Here is a 20,531-nt window from a genome sequence, read left to right on the forward strand (position 1 = left end):
GGTACCCCTCACCCATTCCACAGTCCCACACTCCTTTGTTCCAGGAAGGAGGGGGAATTCTCAAGGCCGGTTTTTTTTTGTTGTTGTTGTTGTTGTCTTGCTTGAGATATCCTCTTCTCCCCGTGTAGCCCAGGATGGCTTCAGAGTCACTATGTAGCTCAGGTTGGTTTTGAATTTACAACCTTCAGTGTCCCACTGAGATTACATTTTTCACCATAGCAGAAAAATGGCTCAGGGCCAGATGGGTTGACTGGCGGAAAGCATGAAGCCCCAAATACTGACTCCTGGCTTAGGACAAGGGTGCTAAAGAGAATAAAGGGTGCTAAAGAGAATAAGTGGGGAGAGGAAAGTGCTTGTGGGAGTTTCCTGGATTATTGCAGATCCATGTCCTTTAGTTTTGCTTCAAACCTGGGGTGGGTCCGGGCTCAGCCCCAATTCCTCCAGGGTTTAAAAAGCTTAGCAAATACCATCCTGAAGGATGAGTAGAGCTCAAGCAGGAGATGCCAGAGAGCCAGATCCCGTTAGCTCTCCCCCTAGTCTCTCACGTGGTCATACTATGTGATGCCACTTGAGTTGGCTCCGGGAACTGTGACCCTGAAAGTGTGGGCCTGAGGAGGGACTGCTGCAGAGACAAGGCGGCCTGCCCTGCTACCCACTCGCTGTCCTGCTTGTTATCTGCACAAGGCCTCTCTACATGTGGGTGGCTCCCAGGACCCCATGTGGGCAGGTGGGATCAGGACCTAGACGTCACCTGACAGTTGATTTCCAGCATCCCTAGAGGCACAACGAGAGTGGAAGGAACCTAAAGATTCTTTATTGACTTTTCCTAACCATTCTCCCAGGAGGCAGCCCGGGCCCAAGAATCAGCTGCAGAAACGCAAAGGCTCTTCAGTATTCTTTAGGGGGCTGAGCTCATCAGCCAGGACCATCATGTCAGTAATCAGGCTATCCAGCAGCCCATAGACCTGGAAGAATGGGACAAACATCAGAGGCCAAGTTTCGCTCTGCACAAGGCACTTGCTAAAAGAGAAGATATGGAGAGGGGAATGCCAAAGTTATACAGTGTATTGCTCCATGTAATTGTTTTTCAGATCTGGAGTGAGCCTGGGCGCAGTCCCAAATCTGTGTTGGTTTTCCAGTAGCCAACTCTCCTTCCTGTAAGATCATAGATCTACATACTGAAGCTTCCAAAACTGAGACTGGGCTCTCTTCTGCAGCAGGACCACACAGCCTAAAAAAACTGACTCTTAGTACCATAAAATCAAAGAAGGGTTTGTACCCCCAAAGTCCCCAGAGCCCTATAATTACTTTCTAGATCCCCATCAACCATCAGAAAACTCAATGATGTCATAGGTGGCAGCAAACAGAACTTCTGGTCAAATGAGACCCTGGGGTGGTCCCACAAGGAACAGTAATGTAAGCCAAGATTCACAGTGCCTTATCAGAGAAAGATGAGGCATCCCTGTTACTACCTGTGTGGTTTTGTAACCTTCCCCCATGCCTCGAAAAAGCCATAGTAACCAAAGACCAGGATGACCTGGGGGCGCCTCTGAGGATCTGTTGCTTTAGGCCAGATCATGATGAAGCTTGTCAGCACATTTGCTACCCTTTGAATGTACACTGCCCTCTCCAGAGCTCCTGTTAAAATGGGCTTCCCATGTGAGTGTTGGGAAATCTGGGGACCTTTAAGAGGTCTTTGAGTCATGAGGGCCCACTCTCACAGAGCAATTAATACCTTCACCACAGTGAGTTCTAGCAGTTGTCAGAAAGCAAGGCTGGTCTCTTTGTGTACCTTCCACACAAGCCCAGTTGCCCTTCTGCTTTTCACCACACGTTGAAGCAGCGTGAGTCCCTCCCCAGTGCCCCACTCCTGGGCTTTTCTGGCCTGAAAAGCCGTGAGCCTAAAATCAATTTTTCTTGTAAGTCACCTAATCTGTTGTATTTTGTTATAGCAACAGGAAGAGGACCAAGACAATCCTACATGCTAGTCTCCCAAGAAACATACCTGCCTCTGTGTGTGTATGTGTGTGTGTGTGTGTGTGTGTGTGTGTGTGTGTGTGTGTACCTGTGGGGAGGCGGGGAGGAGGAAGCAGCCCTAAAAAGGTAGAAAGGTAAGGGCTTCACCCCTGTTATGTTACTGGGAGTCTTGTTTTCCAAAGGACAGCTAGAGGCACCCTAAGTCCAATCACATCACACTCAATGAGGAACTCTGCATGACTTGTGGGGTCACTCAGAGAAGACCTCAAGGCCTCACACAGGCCAGCAGCGAGTCCTTCTTGACCAGCTGCATGCTCTGTGTGCAGCAGCTCTTCCTCGCCACTCTGCTGCTCCCTCAGCAGCAGCTGCTCCTCTGCCTAAGGCACCCTTCCTTGGCCAACCTTCATTTCTCTCTGGTTTTGGTTTGGTTTTTTTTAAAGCAGGTGCTCCTTGGTGGAATAAAGGAAATGAGAGATGCAGGTGTGAGGAGGGCTGGAAGGCATGGCGGTCCCCTCTTCCCTTCACCTCTGCATGCAACCTGTGGGTATATTTCTCCATGACCAGGGGGTCTATGGGCTCCTGTGAAGGGGCTGTGCTGTCAGGGGTAGGGTCTTCCGAGGAGAGCCTGTCCCGGCTAGCAGACTTCACCACTCTCTTGTCATCCTTTATCTTCTGTTTCTTGCTGTTCAGGCGGTCCTGTTTTGAGAAATGCAGAGGCACATAACCTCAACAGCTCCTGAGGGAGGTCTAATGTCCTCTCCAGAGGCTCTCCTGGAGCCACCGCCCCCCTCCCATGGCCCCTCCAGGGCTCTCCCTGGCCCCATCCAGGGTGCAGGCCACACCCATACATACCTCTTTCCCTGGCATCTTGGCCCCCTTTTTTTCCTCTTTGTCTCTGATACCTGGCACTCTCTTTTCCTGGGTGGCCCCTTTACGCTCCTCCTTCCCAACTTTACTGACTGATGCCTTCATTTCTGTGACTGGAGGGGACTTTTGACCTAAGAGGGGAAAAGTGGGAGACATACAGAAGGCCCCCTATGGCCTGGCCTACAATGCAGGCTTATGCCAAGGCACGCTGGGAGATGAGGAAATCTGAGAGAATCCCTGCAGGCTGAGAGCAGAGAGAGCTAAGGAAGGGAGCAGGGAGTGCTCCCTTCAGCCTCCCATGTGACCTCATGGAACAAGACTGTGTGGCAGGGGCAAGAGACAGGGGGGGTCCCAGTTCCACTATATTTAAACTCTCAGTGATTCAGCGTGCTAAACAAGGGAACTCCACCAATGTAGGATCCGAATCTCAAATGCTGACAACAGATATAAAGATGGATGAGCCCCCCATCCTCCCACCCCCGCCCCCAACCATGGGCTCAGTCAAGTACCTACCATAAGGGGATAAACAGCCAAGGTCCTACTGCCTTCAGGGCAGAGGACTGAGGAAGACTACACAGAGGTGAGACCTCACAATGTCTGACCTTGCTCTTCTGGAACATCCAAATAAACTGTCTCCTTCTCAGGCAGACCCAAAAGAGCCCTTAGCCACAGCGACTGGCTTACCAAGCTGTCAATCACATCTCGCCACAGCTGCAAACTAGAGGAAAAGACACACTCCTCATCTGTCCTTGAACCTGCTGAGGCTCGGATGCCTCCCTTTAAGGACTCCAGGGGGGGGGGGGGGGGACGACCCTGAAAATGCCATGTTACCAAGCAACCAACCCTCCCTGACGCTATGCAAGTGTTTACAGTGGAATCTGGCTTCCCTGTGGCGCCAACCAAGAAACAAGGTCTAGGATTAGTGTTAAGAAGCCTGAATCGAAAAACCAAAAAAAAAAAAAAAAAAAAGAAGCCTGAATGAACTCAGTCTTGCTTCGGAGTCTGAATTCCTGCTTGGAGTGATGGCTGGACTTGGTTGGGCTCCACAGAGAGGGCTAAGCCACACACACAAGATTCCCAGCATAAGGCTCCTGAGACTGTGTTCTGGGCCCTGCAAAAACCTGTCCACATGAGTCCAGACGGGCGATGGGTGGCTGACAACAGAGAAGTGGAGAGGCTCCCTCTCTCAAGTGTCCCCTGCTTACCACCCCCCACAATTCTGCTCATTGAGAAGGAACAAGACAAGGGGAAGAGGGAGGAAAAAAAAGGCAAACTATTTGTTCTGCTGTGACGGATCACCAGAGAAGCAACTGGCAGCTGTGGGCTGCTGTGGCAGGTCCCAGAATATGAGGTGTTTGCAGCATTTCCTAGCATCCTGAGCTCAAGGGAAACATAGCCTTCTGGATTCCACAACTCCGTTCCCAGGCCCAGGCAGGTGCTACCAAGAGAACGCGATCTGGGGTGGTCCCTTGGAGGGTACCTACCACATCTGGTGCAGGAGGTCAGACTGCAATGGCTTCTGCTCCTGGCACAGCTCCACAGCTGCCTTGTTAAGCCGGATAAGGGCATCCTCTCTCTGGATCTCCTCAGGGAAGGTCATCACCACCTGGTTAGGATCATGGACACCATGGACAACCATTCTGGACCAGAACTCCAAGGGTCCCTGTGTTCTCTAGCAATGGACCTGGTTACACAGAACAGGACCCCAACTAGAAGCTATGGAGTCTATGAAAGAGCCTTCTACAGAAGGCTGTGCCCTCTCTCAAAAACCGATTCCTGCGAACCCCAGCTCCTGGTTTAAAAAAAAGTTCTGACTCAAGACACTGCTTTTTCTGGGCCCTCAGGTTTCATCTATATGCTCTTGGGGCAAAGGAAGTTGCTGGAGCCTCTCCAGCTGGTTCCAGGAACGAGTAACATGCTCAGGGATATTCTCTACCAACCCCTTCAGAGTCTTAGAGGCACCTTTCTGAAGTCCTCCAGGCAAAGGTTCCACTTGGGTAGGGGAAGGCTTTCCGGCTCCCAGGGGCTCCTGGTAGTCTCCCTGTCAGGACTCTCCTCCACCAGAATCTCCTCCATGATGCTCTTCCTTGGAAAACTCTTGGTGCCTATGCTAGTCTTCTGATGCGGGAAGGGATCTCGTGGTTCCTTTAGTGTATCCATCTCCTGCTTCGGTTGCAGGGGTGAGGCCTCCAAGACCTGGCTCTTGTTGCTCATCAGGTGATTGGAGTCTGCCAGAGACTTCTCGACAAACAGAAATGGCGCTGGAGCAAGCCGAGTTCGCGACCTGAGGGCATCCTCCTGCCCTGCTCTGGCCTCCTCAGTCTTCAGAGGCACAATGGAGTATTGTTGCCACAGCTGGTGCAGGCTTTGCACTATTTGATGCTGGTAATGCAACTGCAGCCAAGATGAGGGAAGACACACACACACACACACACACACACACACACACACGGTTGGGCCTTCCAAGAAAGGCGAGGTTTAAATGAAGAATTATATGATGTTCTCGTCTTACTAAGCATCCACCCACTTGTAAACTATTTTGGGTACGTTCTAACTTCTCTGGGCCTTCATTTCCCGTATTTACATCCCGTAAGGATATAAACCGAACTCATTATCTCTTAGGATTGCCGTGAGGAGGTGAATTACTTGTGGAAGACACCCAGCACAGGCTCCAGCATGTGGGAAGGGTGTGCTGCTACAGTCACCTGAGTGCACAGGGCCAACTCATACCCGAGGATTCCTGTAGTGGAACAAGTCCTCCTCGGTGAGATAGACGTCCACAGGGGACGGTACGCGCTCTGGAGTTGAGATGCCCCTCAGGACCTCCTGCAGCATGCTCTGTGCGATGGTGACAGCCTCATGGGCAGCCAGCTTATTCTGAGGAAAAGAAAGATGGCCCAAGATGGCAGCCCAGGCTCTCCACTGCCCGTGTATCCTTAAGGAGAGAGTCAGAGTACTCTAGAGTAGGGTCTGAGCTCCTGCCTGGACATCAGTCCCTCCAGACACCTCTTATTTCAAGACTCAAAATTCTTTAGGCCTCGCCAAACATCCATGTTCCCCTCAAAAAGGTAAAAGGTATCCAGCAGAAGCCAGTCCCAGAGGAGAGAAACCTCTGAGCAGCATTTGGACCCTCCAATACCCCCATTGGAAGAAGGGGTACAGACAGAGTGTACAGTTTGGGCACTGTTAAGAACGGTCGTGACCTTTCCTCTGGCCTGGCCACAAAGTGAGTGTCATAGAAACCCAGCAGAAGGGCATCTGTGTCTCCATACACAGGTCCTAGAGTCATCAAATACAGCAAACTTGGCCTTTATCAAAGTCACAATCGATCAAAGTCACAATCTGACTGGCACTGGCCAAGCCCCAGCCTGAAACAGGTAACTGTGTGTAGGACACCACGCAAAAGTCCAGCTTTCCACAGGAAATCCACAAAGCATGGCATAATAAAGCCACACTCATTGAACAGGGACAGAGAGCCCCCAGCTCTCACCTTGCTCTCTCCAGGGAGGCTGATGATGGAGAAGGGTACTGAGGCTGCTCATTTAACTCGTCTCTGGGTTAGAAGTGTTGTCTGTTCACTCCCACTCCACTGCGCAGGAGCAGGCGGCAATGGACAAAACACAGCCCAACCCTAAAGTCTCCCGTTTCTATCTGGGACTCAGCCCCAGTGTGAAAGCTCCTACGAGGGACTCTGTATGGACTTCTGTGAAGTCTGAATCTCAGGGTTTCAACTTGTTCCCTTCTAACTAGGGGCTACAAGATAGGGTCATTTGCTGTCCTGCCCTTGCCTGCCCTTCCAGCTTTTACATCATAAAGGCCTGGGTAGTATTTCCTAAGCAAGAGTAGTTACCTGTCTGTGTGGTGAGAAAAATCACCTCTCAAGATAGGAAAAATAAAGATCCCTAGAGGCACCCCTGAATGGTCCAGCCTCACGTGCTGTCCCCGTGGCTGCGGTTCTAAGTCTCTTACCTCCAGCAACTTCCTCTCATCCATAAAAATGTCCTGGGTGAGTGAGATAGCATGGAGAGTGACCTGAAGGACAGCACCTCCCAGGAGGGTAGGATGGGTCCCAAATTCCCAAGACTCCCTGAAGATGCCAGCATTCAGAGACTTGAAGAAGAAGGTAAAGTGTTTGCTTTCCCCAGGCAGAATCACGCCTGAGAGAGACAAGAGACAAGAGGCAGAGGCTGTGATGGAAGAGCTCACCCGGCCACCAGTCTGCCTGTAGGAAGCTCACTGCAGTCCGCATCAGCCCGCCAGGTCTGTGTCCCCCTGAACGGCTACTCCCTCTCTGCATCCTCAGGGGTTCTACTGTTTTCTCAACATATGTGAATAGATGACCACACGCTTCATGAGAGAAACGAGAGGGTCCAGGCGGAGGGAGGGGATGGACTCATAGGTACTAACTAAACACTGGGGTGTCCCAGTCACTGAGACAAATGGAGGAGGGCAGCTTTGGGGTACCTTCCCGGTTGTTAAAGTAAAATCGCTGTGTCCTGTTTCTCTTTAGGTCTTGGAAAAAATCCATCTGGGGCCGCCGTCGCCAGTCATACCAAATGGCCACAGTGCCATTATTGACCACAGTCAGTTCTGAAGATGTTTTCTCCCCTTCGAGGGTCTCAAATGTCAGGCGGACACCAATTCCAATGTTTTTCTGTGGGAGGAAATGGGTGCAAGCATTGTCTTGGCTAAAGATCTTGCCCTAAGGTGACCAAGTTGTCCCTGTTTCCTATGACTTCTCTGGAAGTCTAGCATTCACACTGGTCCTCTGGGCTTGGTCTCCCTGAGTGGTGTCAACTCCTATACTGGTAATTGTCTCTGAGGTTATCTCCAGTACTAAGAAGAGAAGCATTTTACACCCAGTGTTTGCTTCTGCTCCTTAGCATCTGAAGACTGTTCTAGAACTGGCATTGGAGAGGTGACTTGGAGGTTAGTTTGCAACCCAAAGACTGGAGAATCCAGGTTGAATGTGACAGCCTGCCTGCAATCCCAGCACACAGGAGGTGAAGACAGAATCCTCAGAGCAAGCTGGCTGGCCAGACTCATCCAAACAGTAGCTCTAAGTTCAGTGAAAGTCCCTGCGTCAGTACACAGGTGGAAAGCAAGAGAGGAAGATACTCTGTCAGCCTCAGGCCTAGACACTTATGTTCCCACAAGTGATGTGCTCCGCACCCACATGTGTGCTCACACATATTTGAACATGCACATGTACACAAGCCTGCACACATATCACATACATATACATATACAAAACTATAATAATTATTAAGCACTAACCTAAAACCTCCATCTAGCCCTATCGATATAAAAGAGTTTATTTGAGTGCTTGAGGGCTAGGTAAAAAATAGGTATTATCAGTAATACATCCCCCCCCCCCAGGATTTCTTTGTGTAGTCCTCGCTGTCCTAGAACCAGCTCTGTAGACCAGGTTGGCCTCTAACTCACAGAGATCTTCCTGGCTCTGCCTTCTGATTGCTGGAATGTAAGGCATGTACTATCACCATCAGCGTTTTTAGCCTTGTGATCTCATTTTTGCCTAAGTTAGTGCTCCTGCTTCCATTTTTGGGCATGTGGAATGTGCGATCAGATAAAAACACATATCAGAAACTGTGTGGACTCCTTGTGACTGTCACGGTCACCTTGGGGCCTGGCCCTTCCTGAAAATTCATGAGACTAAAAAGGCAGTTTACCTTGTCATCTGCATTACTGCCTCTGATCCAGCAAGCTGGCTTCCCACAGAAGAGCAGTGAAGGGCCGAGAATAGGCATGGGGACCATGTCGGAGAGGTTGGTCAATGAGTCTCTGTAAGGAAAGCCGAGTATTTATTTTCCTGGAGGCTGAGCACTAACACCACTTGGAACTGTTAACACATTTGTCAGGAATCTAGAAAATGGATCAGACTTGCTGTGTCTCCTCAAGTGTCCAGGGCCACTCCCTGTGCGTAGCTGTGGAAGGCTCTGGGGGTGGGAACTTTAAGTAGCACAGTAATATATGGGCAATCCCCAGTAGGACCCAATTGTGGGGAAAGAGAAGAGGTGGCAGACAGCTGGCGTATATGCTGGAATGGGTTAGAGGAAAGGGAGGCAGCTACTGGCAAGGCCTGGATGAAGCCACTCTGATTTTGACTTCAGAAAGGGAAGCCTGCCCTCCAGCCTCTCTCCCCTGGGCTCAGACTCACAGGAACACCGTGTCTTCAGAGGAGCTCTTCAGACTCCTTTCCAGTGGTGAATACTCTTCTACCGTGACAGATGAGAAGGGTTTCCCATGGCCCACCACCTCCAGGCCGTCTATGTCCTAAGAGGAGCAGAGAGAAGGAGTGTGAGCTGACTGGCAGGTTATCACATGAAGCACCTTGGGATAGGCTATGGAGGCATTAGCAACCTCCTGGCTGAAATCCAGCTCTGCCATGATGCTCCGTAGCTCCTTGCGCCGGTAGATCAGAAACAGGCTCCGGTCCCAGGTGTAGCGGTACCAGGCATCTTTCTGTGTTGGTAACCCTGGAGTGGAGATGGAGGGCCTTCAGCACAGGCTGCCATTATGCCTGCTTCCCACCCTTTGCCCCAGGGTCCTTAGAACACTCATCCCAACAGCGCTCCTGAGAAGGATGGGGGCTAGAATACAGCCTCTGCGGGGTGGCTCCACTCAGTTCTCTGGTCCTCTGCCTCCTTAACAACCCTATACAGGAATCCCACAAAATAAGCTGCCAGAGAGCCAAATCGTTGGATTGCAATAACAGCAGCAACTACTTTCTGGAGCCAGGAACCCTTAATGCATATAATATCTCTTTTAACCAACCCCCACCAATGCCTACGATAGAAAATAAGGACAATGGGAGCCAAATACCTCATAGAAATTCAGAACGCCAGTACAGCTGGGGTGTAAATCTGTGCAGGCTGGCAGGCTCTAAAGATGACTACCCCATGGAAGTATAATACAAACCACAAATGCAAGCCATGTGCGTTGCTTCAAATTTTCAAGATGCATGTTGAAAAGGTAAATCTCAGGCTGGAGAGATGGCTCAGAGGTTAAGAGCACTGACTGCTCTTCCAGAGGTCCTGAGTTCAATTCCCAGCAACCACATGGTGGCTCACAACCATCTGTAATGAGATCTGGTACCCTCTCCTGGCCTGGAGGCATACATGCAGACAGAATACTGTATACATAATAAATAAATCTTTAAAAAAAAGAAAAGGTAAGCCGGGCGATGGTGGCGTATGCCTTTAACCCCAGCACTCAGGAGGCAGAGGCAGGCGGATCTCTGTGAGTTCGAGGCCAGGCTGGACCGACAGCCTCCAAAACAATACAGAGAAACCCTGTCTCGTAAAACCAAAAAAAAAAAAAAGGTAAATCTCACCAGTATAGAAATGACTACTAAAATATTGTCTTTTCAAACTGGCCTACACCGACAGTTCATTTCTATGCAGACTCGCCACATTCCAGGGACTCAACAGCTGCATGGAGCTGGTGAAATCTCTATGCCAAGGATCCTAACTTCTCTGCCTCCATTACCACTTCTACCAGTTTCTCTAAGGTAGGAACTGGATCCCAGGTAGAGTCTGGGGCTTGCTCAAAGCCAAGTGAACCAGGATTGGGACCAGAGTCATGCTGCCCACACCATACTGCCCTGCCTCCTGCACCAGACACAGGAAGTTAATGGGTTCGGGCCCTGCTTCTCACCACTCTCCACTTGGATGGAGTGGGGCTTCCTGATGTGTGTGATAGGTTCCACAAGGCCACGCTGAGTTTTTGTTTTGGTCATGAGCAGGCCTGTCATCTCATCTCCCAGGTACTCCAGTGGACTCCAGAACGAATTGGTTGCTTTAAAACCCTGACAAGGAAGGACAGAGTAGTGAGGTCACCTCTGTACCTCACCCAGAGGCTGGTGGGGCATCCACTGGGACCCAATGGCAGAAGAGTGGGCATTTAACCACTTTCTTCCTTTCAAGATGCCAGAAAGAAGGGGTGAGCTGGTCCCAGCCCAAACATTCACTGATGTGTCAAAGCACAGCACAGTGGTTTGACCTTGGTTAAACAAAAACAAAACAAACAAAAAGAAAGGAAAGAAGGAAGGAATATATATATATATATTATATATATATTATATATATATATATATATATATATAAAATCTTTAGCAGACAAACATTAAGACTCTTATGATAAACTGACCACCAGGGACCACCACAGGCTAAATTATTAAAGTGAGCAGCTTGGAAACATGAAATAATACAATAAAGATCCCAAGGGCTTAACAATGCTTGGTAATGGACAGGCTGTTTTCTCCCCAACCATGTAACTAGAGACAAACTGGCACCATTCCCCATGTGTTCTCTCTCTCTCTCTCTCTCTCTCTCTCTCTCTCTCTCTCTCTCTCTCTCTCTCTCTCTCTCTCTCTCTCTGTCTCTCTCTCCCTCCCTCCCTCCCTCTCCCCTTCTCCTCCCCCCCCACACTTGGGAGCAGTGTCCTCACTTTTCTGTCATGCTGGGTTGGAAGTGCACGGTCAATGAGTTCCCGCTCCTCCTGGATCTTTCTGTAGCTCTCCCCAGCGTGCATCAGCAGCTCGCTCACTGGCTTCTTCAGATGCTCTAGAGAGGGAGAAGGAAGGCCGTGACCACTGTACCGAAAGGGAACACACAGGCTCAGTCAGGTGACCCACTTTCAGGCTCTCTTCAGGACCCTCTGAGGCCTGAGAACCAGAGGGTCTCAGTGATGGCAGCACAGATGCTAGTCAGTGTGAGTCCAGGCTGTGGAGGGGTGGGGGAGAGGACACAGAAGGACCTCCATGCCAGATGGAGGCCTGGCAGGTCCCTGTCAGCTCAGCTCACCGCTGAGGACTTCCTGTTGCTTCTTCCACAAGGCAACATGCCGTCTCCAGTTCTTCAGGAAATTGTGCTGGAGAGGTGGGGCCCATGGAGGTCGCTTCTCTTCCTTTGGGGCCTTTGGCTTCGGCTCTTCTTTAGCTGAGATGAGGGTCATCAGACAGGGTTGGATGTGTACTAGCTTAGCTAGCTGGAACATACAAGTAGAGGAGGAAGTCAGACCTGGGCCCAGGTCCCAGCTTCGGTCCTGCTCTAAGAATTCCTCCTCTTCAGGACCATAGTGTGGCAGGAGACAGGAAACAAACCAGGGGACCTTGGGAATGCTGACAGTCCGCTCTGCCCAGAGGGTCAGCGTCCTTTAAGTTAGCTCTTCTTCACAACTTATGGTTTCCACCAGAGCAACCGACAGGACCCAGTACCCACCCTCAATTGAAGCGAAGGATCCGAGACAGAGGAGTGGTGTGTGACAGGGAGGTAGCACAAGGAACAGTGGGGGACATCTCCCTCCAGCAACCCAGTCTCCAGAGATGGGAAATGAGCTGGGCCCAGAGTTCTGCGTCTTGTGGGGTTCAGTCTGCCCAGACCCTGATTTCCACAAGGCAAGCTCTGAAGTCCTTCTAATAAATCCCCACTCCAGCTGAGGGTGGCTTAAACAGGCAACTGACCACTGAGACTTGCAACTACGTCCCAAAGGGCCACTTATCTAGGCCCAGAGACTGATCTATCTCTTATACCCATACACCCCCATCTACACACACACACACACACACACACACACACACACACACACACACCTTTGACTCTGCAGGGGAGCAAATGACTTCAACCTCATAGCTCTGGATGAACAAACCTGGGTATTCCCTCGAGCAACTGCGATCCTTTTAAAGTCCTGGAGACTCCCCAAGATCTGGTGAGGCAGGATCTGGTCACCACTTAAGAAACTGTCGCCGGGACCTGAGGAGGGAAGAGGGGTGGAGAGACAGAAGCTGTGAACTTCACAGCTGCTTGAGGGAGAGTGGGCTTTCTTCCAAGATCCACCCAAGAATGCCAGGCCTAGAGAACCCATACCAGAGTAGTCAAGGGGCTTTGTGGTGGCATCAGGATGAGCGGGATGAGCCACCAAGTGGTAGACTTTCCTGCTGGAGTCCTTGGGTTTGAGCTTACGGATGATAAATTTCTGTGTCACAACAGGCTTTCCTCCTGTCTCTGCAAACCGAGGAATGTGTTGCTAAAAAGAAACAAAGCTGAAGAAAATGCTCCCTGGGAAGAAGAGGAGGGACGTGTACACACACACACACACACACACACACACACACACACACACACTTCTTGGTAGGATTCCTGAGGACTGACTTCCCCAGTTCCATCCATACGTCCTGTTCTGGAAAAGCCTGTGTCACAGACCTGAGATTTAGAATTGACCTGGAGGGGTAACAGTGGCACCTGGCATGTCCAGACAGATTAAGTAATAGTGACCGACAGGTAAGGGGAAAGGCTGGAGTTCATCAGCCTTGTGCTCTTTTCTAACCACGCTGCTTACACCTACTTGCCCATCTGCAGAATGGGCATGGTGCTTGTCCCAAGGTACCTCACTATTTTGTGGCTCCACCAGAATCTCAAGATTGGAAAACCTAATTTCCTGTATGTTCCTTCAGATGCTAAAGTAAAATAATTTGCATTTGATGGATTTTTCCCCCATCGAATTGGTGACTCCTTGGATTGGGAAGCTGATGGAGGGGAGGATGGACCATGAGGATGGCTGGGTGTTCTAAGGGATCCTTGACCTTCAAACCTACCTTCTTCAGGTCTTCCTTCTTAATGGCCAAGGCGAGAATGTCGTCTCCTTGTAAGACATTGCTGACAGGTTCAGGCTCTTCCTGAATGGGGGGCGTGGGCTGTTCAGGTGCCTTTGCCCGCTTCTTTTCTGTAGAGAAGCAGAGAGGTATGTGTCAAGACCTCTCTGCAGAGATTCATACACAAATAAGACAGTAGACGGAGAGTTCAGGATGCAGCTCAGTGGTAGAGTGCTTGCCTAGCAATCATGTGCAAGTTAATGAGGCCCTGGGTTCAATTCCTCACACCACAAGTTCAAGGCTGGCCTTGAGCTTGTAGAGATCCACCTGCTTCTAAGTGCTAGGCTTAAAGGTGGGTACCACTGTACTTGGCCCTTTTTTATTTGATTTTTTTTTTGTGGTTTTGGTTTTTCTGAGACAGGGTTTCTCTGTGTAGCCCTGACTGTCCTGGACTCACTCTGTAGACCAGGTTGGTCTCAATCTCAAGAGATGTGCCTGCCTCTGCCTCCAGAGTGCTAGAATTAAAGGTGTACGACACCACTGTCCTGCTAATTTTGATTTTTTGTTTTGTTTTGTTTTTCAACACAGGGTTTCTCTGTGGCTTTGGAAGCTGTTCTGGAACTAGCTCTTGTAGACCAGGCTGGTCTCGAACTCACAGAGATCTGCCTGCCTCTGCCTCCTGAGTGCTGGGACTAAAGGAGTGACCACCACCCGCTGACTAATTTTGATTTTTTTTGAGATAAGGTTCCATGTAGCCCAGGATGGCCCCAAATTCACTATGTAACCCAGGATAACCTCGGTGATCCTCCTAACTCCACCTCTCAAGCAATGAGGTTACAGGTGTATGCCACCACATACAGAGGCTTCTTTTTCTCTTTTTGAGACAGGGTCTCACTATGTCATCCTGGCTGGCCTAAAACTTGCTGTGTAGACTAGGATGGCCTTAAACTCACAGAACTCCACCTGCCTCTGCCACCATGCCGGTTTTAACCATCACCATAAGACCAGCTATCTGGCACCTGTTATTCTTGCAGAGGACCCAAGTTTCCATGGCTAATACCTGCAGGCTAGCTCAAAATCATTTGTAAGCACTTGGGAGGCAGTGGCAGGCAGATCTCAGGTGAGTTTGAGGTCAGCCTGGTCTACAAAGTGAGTTCCAGAACAGTTACAGTTCTTATACAGAGAAACCCTGTCTCGAAAAAATTTTTTGTAACACCAATCCCAGGGGATCCGATGACTTCTTGTAACCCTTGGTGTGCACCAGGCATACATGTGGTACACATAAATGCACTAAGCAAAACATTCATATATATAAATAAATAAATCTTTGAAAAAGATTTCATCTTAGCCGGGCGTTGGTGGCGCACGCCTTTAATCCCAGCTCTCGGGAGGCAGAGGCAGGCGGATCTCTGTGAGTTCGAGGCCAGGCTGGACTACCAAGCGAGTTCCAGGATAGACTCCAAAGCTGCAGAGAAACCCTGTCTCGAAAACCCAATCCCCCCAAAAAAAAGACTAAATGGCCAGACCAACTGAGTGACTAAGCGTGGGATACAAGGGACCCCAACCAGGGATAGTTGGGGAATCTTTAATAAAGAGGTGGTTTTCCTACTGAGAGTGAAGGACAAAGAGAAGCCCCACAACAAAACAAACATTCCAGAAGGAACTGTGTGAAGAGGTCTAGAGGCCAGAGAGGAGGGAGAACCCTCTGGAACTCAAAGCATGCCCTGTAAAAATCACTGGAGTGCAGTGAGAGGGTGTGGGGGGGGGCAGAAAGGTAAGAGGAAGTAGCAGTCATGTCGAGCCAAGAGCTCAGTGACCCACACAAGGGATTTCCCCCTATCCTGAGAGGACAGAGGCAGGCAGGGTCAGGGACAGCCTAGGGGATTGAGATTCAGGACATGATTCTTTAAGGGTCTGTTGCAGTCAGAGATGCCAGGTGCTGGTGGCCCATGCAACTGCAGTGAAATACAGAGATCAGAGTTTATGTCACGTAAGTGACAGCCAGAGGCCCTCTGACTAGGACAAGTCTGTCTGCATTCAGAGAGGTGGTTTAACTTTTCTTTCAGATGTACACCTTGCTTCTCCAGTTTGTAATTTCACCTCCATCCCCTCTCCTCGCTTAGAAGGGTTTGATGTAAACATCTATACAAAACAATCAAAGGAGAACCTAAACTCAGTCATCAGGGGGTTTAGGACAACACTTGGGTTTTATCTATTGCTTCTCAAAATGCTCTAATCTGTAAAAGACTGTACCACTCCAACATCAAGGCAGGGGCTTTGGTTTACACAATCAAAATTTTTAAAGGAAATGTCCACATTGCAGGTGGTTTTAAAAAAATCATTCCAAACATAACTCTCAATCCTTCTCCACAGGGGAAGCAGCTCAGGGTATCTCTGCACAAAGTGCACGTGCGCGCGCACACACACACACACACACACACACACACACGAGAGAGGAGAGAGAGAGAGAGAGAGAGAGAGAGAGAGAGAGAGAGAGAGACATGCAGAATTGAGCCATCTGACCCCATTTCGGTCTGCTCTTCCACCACACCTGGAGATACAGCCTTTGGTTTTGATGTAGCTTTTTTTTTTTTTTTTTTTTTGGTTTTTTTTTGAGACAGTGTTTCTCTGTGTAACTCGCAGCTGTCCTAGAACTTGCTTTGTAGACCAAGCCATCTTCAAACTCAGAGACCTACCCACCTCTGCCTCTGAGTGCTGGGAGAGCGCTGGGATTAAAGTCATGCACGTCACCACCACCCTGAGCAAAGCTTTCTTTCTGAGACAGGATCTTCCTATTGAAGCCGGGGCTGACCTGGAATTGCTATCTTCCTGCCTCAGCCACCTGAGCACTGAGATTACTGGCCCCCATCTAGATGGACCTGGGTTCCAATTTTTAATTCTCTCCCCATCTGTAGAAACATCAAAGCAGGTGGCAACCTTCAAGGGAACTGTGGCCAGTTGAAGATCCACTGTTAGAAACATTTCCCTATTATTTATGTTTTCCAGGACACGTGTTTCTTCTACCCATCACCTCGGTTAGTCTACATCTACCCTAGGGACTAAACATCTCCAGATGTGCTTTTCACTGATGGGTATAGAATTACTGGTAGGTACATACAAACACAAACCTTCAACACTGCTGAAGACTCCCACCACACTCAGTGAGCAACACCGACTCTGACTGGTAGAGGCTGAAGCAGCCCTTGAAAGCCCTCATCTGGTTTGAACTGTCTTGAGTGTATTACAGTCAATGCTGCCATTCTGTACAGATGGGGGATGGTGCGCGTTCTGGTTAACTGTTCATTCAACTGACATATTCATTTCAAAATGAAGTCCATCTTACAGACTGTCAACAAGTACCTTCTGTTGTTGTTTTGTTTTCTTTTCAGACAGGATCTCCTTCTAGCTCAGGCTGACTTGAAACTCACTATCTAGCCCAGGCAATTGCCACACTCAGGGCAATTCTCCTGCCTCAGCTTTTTCAGTGCTGGTTTTACAGGTGTGAGCTACTGTGCCTGGCTCACCAAGCACCTTCTGTGTGTTGGCAAAAGACAGAGAAGATAGTATATGACATTGCAATGGGGTCCGTCTTGAAGGAAGCGTAAACCACACAGTGATTTTTTTCCCCATAACAGTTTCTTTGTGTAACAGCTCACACAGTCTGGGAACTCACTCTGTAGACCAGGCTGGCCTTGAACTCACAGAGATCCACCTGCCTCTGCCTTCCAAGTGCTGGATCACCACCACCCTGTGCATACAATAATCTTAATGTGAATGTCTGTGTGAAAACCGAGCTAATAGGTCTCATTAGACATTCAAAGAACAAACTACACCAGTCACAGAGTTGAGGTCCCTAAAAAGGTTCAAGGAATAGCTGCAGGGACAGCTACTCAGCCTGGAGAAGCCGAAGGGGACAAATGCTTTGCAGAGGTGGATCTGCAAATGTTGATATTACAGGTAAGGCCACAGTGCGAGCAAGGCTGAATGTGGCAGGTGGGTGGAATGGTGACATGGGAAGCTTGCTGGGGAGGCAGGGCTGCTGATCAGGATAAGAGGAAACAGTGCTGTGGCTTTGGGACCTCAGCCCCAAACAGAAGAGCAACAGCAACAAAGGTGTTCAGTGACTATTCTCTGTCATGCACGTGCGTGCGTGCGTGTGTGTGTGTGTGTGTGTGTAAAATCTTTGTAATGGATATTAAATGAAGTCCAGATCAGGGATCTGACCTCTGGTACAGGAGAGTAGAGTGGCATTTCAGAACGACCCATCCAATGTTAACGAGTCAGACAGACTGGAGGCAGAGTAGGCAGGAAGGAGCAATCCTCAAGCTAGGGGCAGTTCTGGTGTCCTGGAGGACCACACAGGGTAGAGGTGTGTTACTACTGAACCTGAGGCCTATGTGCTTTGTTGTGGAAATCCAAGCTGAGTGGGGCTGTTGACGAGCTAGAGAGCTGGCAGTTCTCTTTCCTGACAGGAGTCAGGCACAAGCCTCTTTGAATGGGACAGTTGGGCAATACCTCTGTAGGAGCTAAGGTAAAGGGTGGCTAAGGGGATGAAGAAGAGGGGGACCCATCGAGGGGGGAGAAGATGGGATCAGATTTTTTTCTACTTCTTACACAAACGTCATTCTTCCTCCATGTTGCTGAGAGTCTTTGGTAAACTGACTACAAGGTTGAGCTGGGGAAAACAAGCCAGGAACTGTTCCTCCCAGAGCAGAGCTGTCATTGTAGTAGAAGGGGCAGCCGGTGCTACTGGTAGCTTAGCAACAAGGCCAAGGAGAGCCACAGGACTCTGTAGGCAGTTCAGGTTTCTAAGCAGGTTCCCAGTGGGGTTTGCTTGCCTTTATGCTCACAAATCAGAGACCTCGGAGACACACAGCACAAGACTACAAGATCACATCTGTAGCTTGGACGCATGGCCCTGAGGATGCAGGCATACTACACTGGAGGCGTCTAAGCAAGTTCAAGAGAAAGGGACCTTGCATGTTAAACACTTTTTTCCCCCTCCTCAATCTAGTGCATGTTCTTAACTCAAAGACTATTTAACAAATCAAACCCTTCTCTTATTAAAAACAAATACACAGTGAAAAAACTCCTTCCTTGATCTGTTTACAGCAGAAAGTTCAAATCTGATTAAGATCACTCTGAAAGTAGGTGAGCACGAGGCAGTGGCTAGGAGAGCCCTTGGCTGCCCTTGGGGAGGGAACCAATTATTTTTTTCCTTTCTCCTTCTCAACTATTAAAAGTATGTCATGAAACAGCATCAGCTTTTTATACCATGAAGAAACATAAAAGAAAGCCAAATTCAAAGGAAGGAAGGAAGGAAGGAAGGAAGGAAGGAAGGAAGGAAGGAAGGAAGGAAGGAAGGAAGGAAGGAAGGGAAAGAAGAGGAAAACCCATTAGGGTCTTTTTAGTTCTCTGGGTCTCCCAGGGGACTCTCCTGATTCTTGGCATGCCCCTCTCTTCACAGTGTCCTGCACCAGGAGGCTGGGTGCCCTCAGGGCCTGCAAAGGCACCCAACAAGACTTTCTGACTTTGCATGGGAAGTCCTTTCATGGTCTGGCCCCTGCCCACCTGCACAGAGCCTTCCGGTTCCTGTGTTCATTGATCCATGAATTCACACTGCTCTCCAAACTCAGGAAGCGAAACCTTCCTTTTCTATTTGTCTTTTTCTTTAATCTGCCATACAAGCTATCTACTTCCCTCTAAGTCTACCAACCAAGGCCTATTCAGAAGCTCTGAGGGTCCTTAATTCCCTTGGGCATCTATATTTGCATTTATAAGTCTTTTGGTATGCCTCTGGGTCTTTGCTTGTGTCTCTGGAGGGTTAGAGTCATACAATATTGATACATCTGTGCCTACCAGTGTCTGTACATGACAGACCTCAGTAAGTTAAAACAGGGCAAGGGATAGCTCAGTACCAGAGAGTTGCTTAGCATACACATGACCCTGGCTTCCATCCCCAGCAGGACATTTTTTTAAAAGGCAGTGGGTTGCAAATGGAAACATTCGTGGTACTAGTCCATATTAGACTGGATATCTTTCATGAGGCCGGAAAGGCCAAGTGGTAGGAAATAAATGGAAATAAATGGCACTCTGAAACCAATAGAGTTAGGGTTTTGTTGTTTTTACTCAAGGATTTTTCACCAGCACGACTCTTAGGTGACCCTTGCCTCAATTCCCAAGAACCTCATCAGGTGCTCCCTGGTTCTTGGGCATCTCACCCAATTCAGGAACTCTGTCCCCTGCACCACCCTAAGATACAATTTGAATTGGAGGTCTCTTATGCCTCCTGTCTAAGCCTGCCTCCCATCACTGACCCCTGAAGCCCCCCCTTTTAGTCCCTCTTTTGTCATATCACCACCACTTAAGTCCAGAGCGCTATGTCCCCCTCCTGTGTCCTGTTCCCCATAGTCTCAGTGACCTCGCTCGAATCTGTACTATCCTAATCCCAGCCCAAGCATCCCTGTTGGGTTTTCTAGCACCCAAGGCCTTCAGCGCCAACCTTTGACGCTCTCTGCGGCCTCCAAGAACCTGCTGGTTGGAATTTTGACACGGGATTCCTTCTTGAGGGCCTTCATGATGTCGCCCCAGGTTATCAGCGTGGCGATGTGCGTCCGGCCCCCAAGATGACTGCGCAGCAAGGCACCCCTTGCAACCCCACCCGCCAGCGGCCGCCGCAGCGTCCATAACAACCAGCGCCCCGCGCGCTGGGAGCGCGCACCCACCGATCAACTTGGGCGGGGACTGCTTGTCATTAGACTTCTTCATCAGGATGCGCCCGCGCGCGCCGCAAGCGGCTCCTCAGGCTCGCACGCAGACCCCGAGAATGCCCGGGTCAGACTCTTGACGTCACAGGAGGCGCTAGAGAGCTCCAAGGCGTCATCAGCTGGTCTGGGTAGGACAGAGGGTAGCTGCAATAGTTGGCTGAGACAGAGTGGCTGAAGTGGGGACAGTACTAGGCTGCCATGTGTGATCTCCTACCCAGACTCCCCCCAGATGCTCCTGCCCTGGACCACCACTTACTGGCCGGCCTTCAGGCTTCCCTGAACACCCGCTGCCCCCCACCGCTCACACC

At 49.7% G+C, this 20,531-nt stretch overlaps 1 protein-coding gene and 1 long non-coding RNA gene across 4 annotated transcripts; one reads left to right on the forward strand and one right to left on the reverse strand.

Annotated features, from left to right (window-relative positions):
- Positions 1-792: 792 nt before the first annotated feature.
- LOC101842434 (MYCBP associated protein) lies at positions 793-20,295 on the reverse strand. Of its 3 annotated transcripts, none has more exons than XM_013117593.3 (19): positions 20,182-20,295; positions 13,460-13,587; positions 12,732-12,891; positions 12,514-12,617; positions 11,670-11,853; positions 11,314-11,429; positions 10,522-10,672; positions 9,226-9,341; positions 9,023-9,138; positions 8,535-8,646; positions 7,309-7,498; positions 6,814-7,001; positions 5,575-5,721; positions 4,807-5,238; positions 4,329-4,450; positions 3,447-3,562; positions 2,830-2,975; positions 2,503-2,673; positions 793-965 (listed from the first exon to the last, which is right to left on the reverse strand). In XM_013117593.3, the coding sequence occupies exons 1-19, from the start codon at positions 20,222-20,224 to the stop codon at positions 864-866; spliced, it is 2,844 nt and encodes a 947-aa protein (XP_012973047.1). In that variant the 5' UTR covers positions 20,225-20,295; the 3' UTR covers positions 793-863. The 3 variants fall into 3 exon arrangements, 2 of the variants coding, with proteins under 2 accessions (XP_012973047.1, XP_012973046.1); XM_013117592.3 differs by lacking the exon at positions 20,182-20,295 and adding an exon at positions 19,959-20,119; XR_005878397.1 differs by lacking the exons at positions 793-965; positions 3,447-3,562; positions 20,182-20,295 and adding an exon at positions 19,959-20,127 and having other exon boundaries at positions 2,535-2,673.
- Positions 6,421-8,451, forward strand: LOC110341961. Its single transcript, XR_005878398.1, has 3 exons — positions 6,421-6,850; positions 6,990-7,104; positions 7,355-8,451. It is a non-coding gene; the product is annotated as an uncharacterized LOC110341961 (long non-coding RNA).
- Positions 20,296-20,531: the final 236 nt, after the last annotated feature.

This window comes from Mesocricetus auratus, unplaced genomic scaffold (assembly GCF_017639785.1).
Source record: "Mesocricetus auratus isolate SY011 unplaced genomic scaffold, BCM_Maur_2.0 Super-Scaffold_100007, whole genome shotgun sequence".
Taxonomy (NCBI): Eukaryota; Metazoa; Chordata; class Mammalia; order Rodentia; family Cricetidae; genus Mesocricetus; species Mesocricetus auratus.

Bases quoted from the DNA above. Each gene is read 5' to 3' on its own strand.
- LOC101842434 (XM_013117592.3), bottom strand. From the start codon at position 20,034: ATGAAGGCCCTCAAGAAGGAATCCCGTGTCAAAATTCCAACCAGCAGG. The intron at 8,647-9,022 runs GTGAGTCTGAGC...CTTTCCTTACAG, and splicing joins TCTGAAGACACGGTGTTCCT to AGACTCATTGACCAACCTCT. The intron at 2,674-2,829 runs GTATGTATGGGT...TTCTCAAAACAG, and splicing joins CCAAGATGCCAGGGAAAGAG to GACCGCCTGAACAGCAAGAA.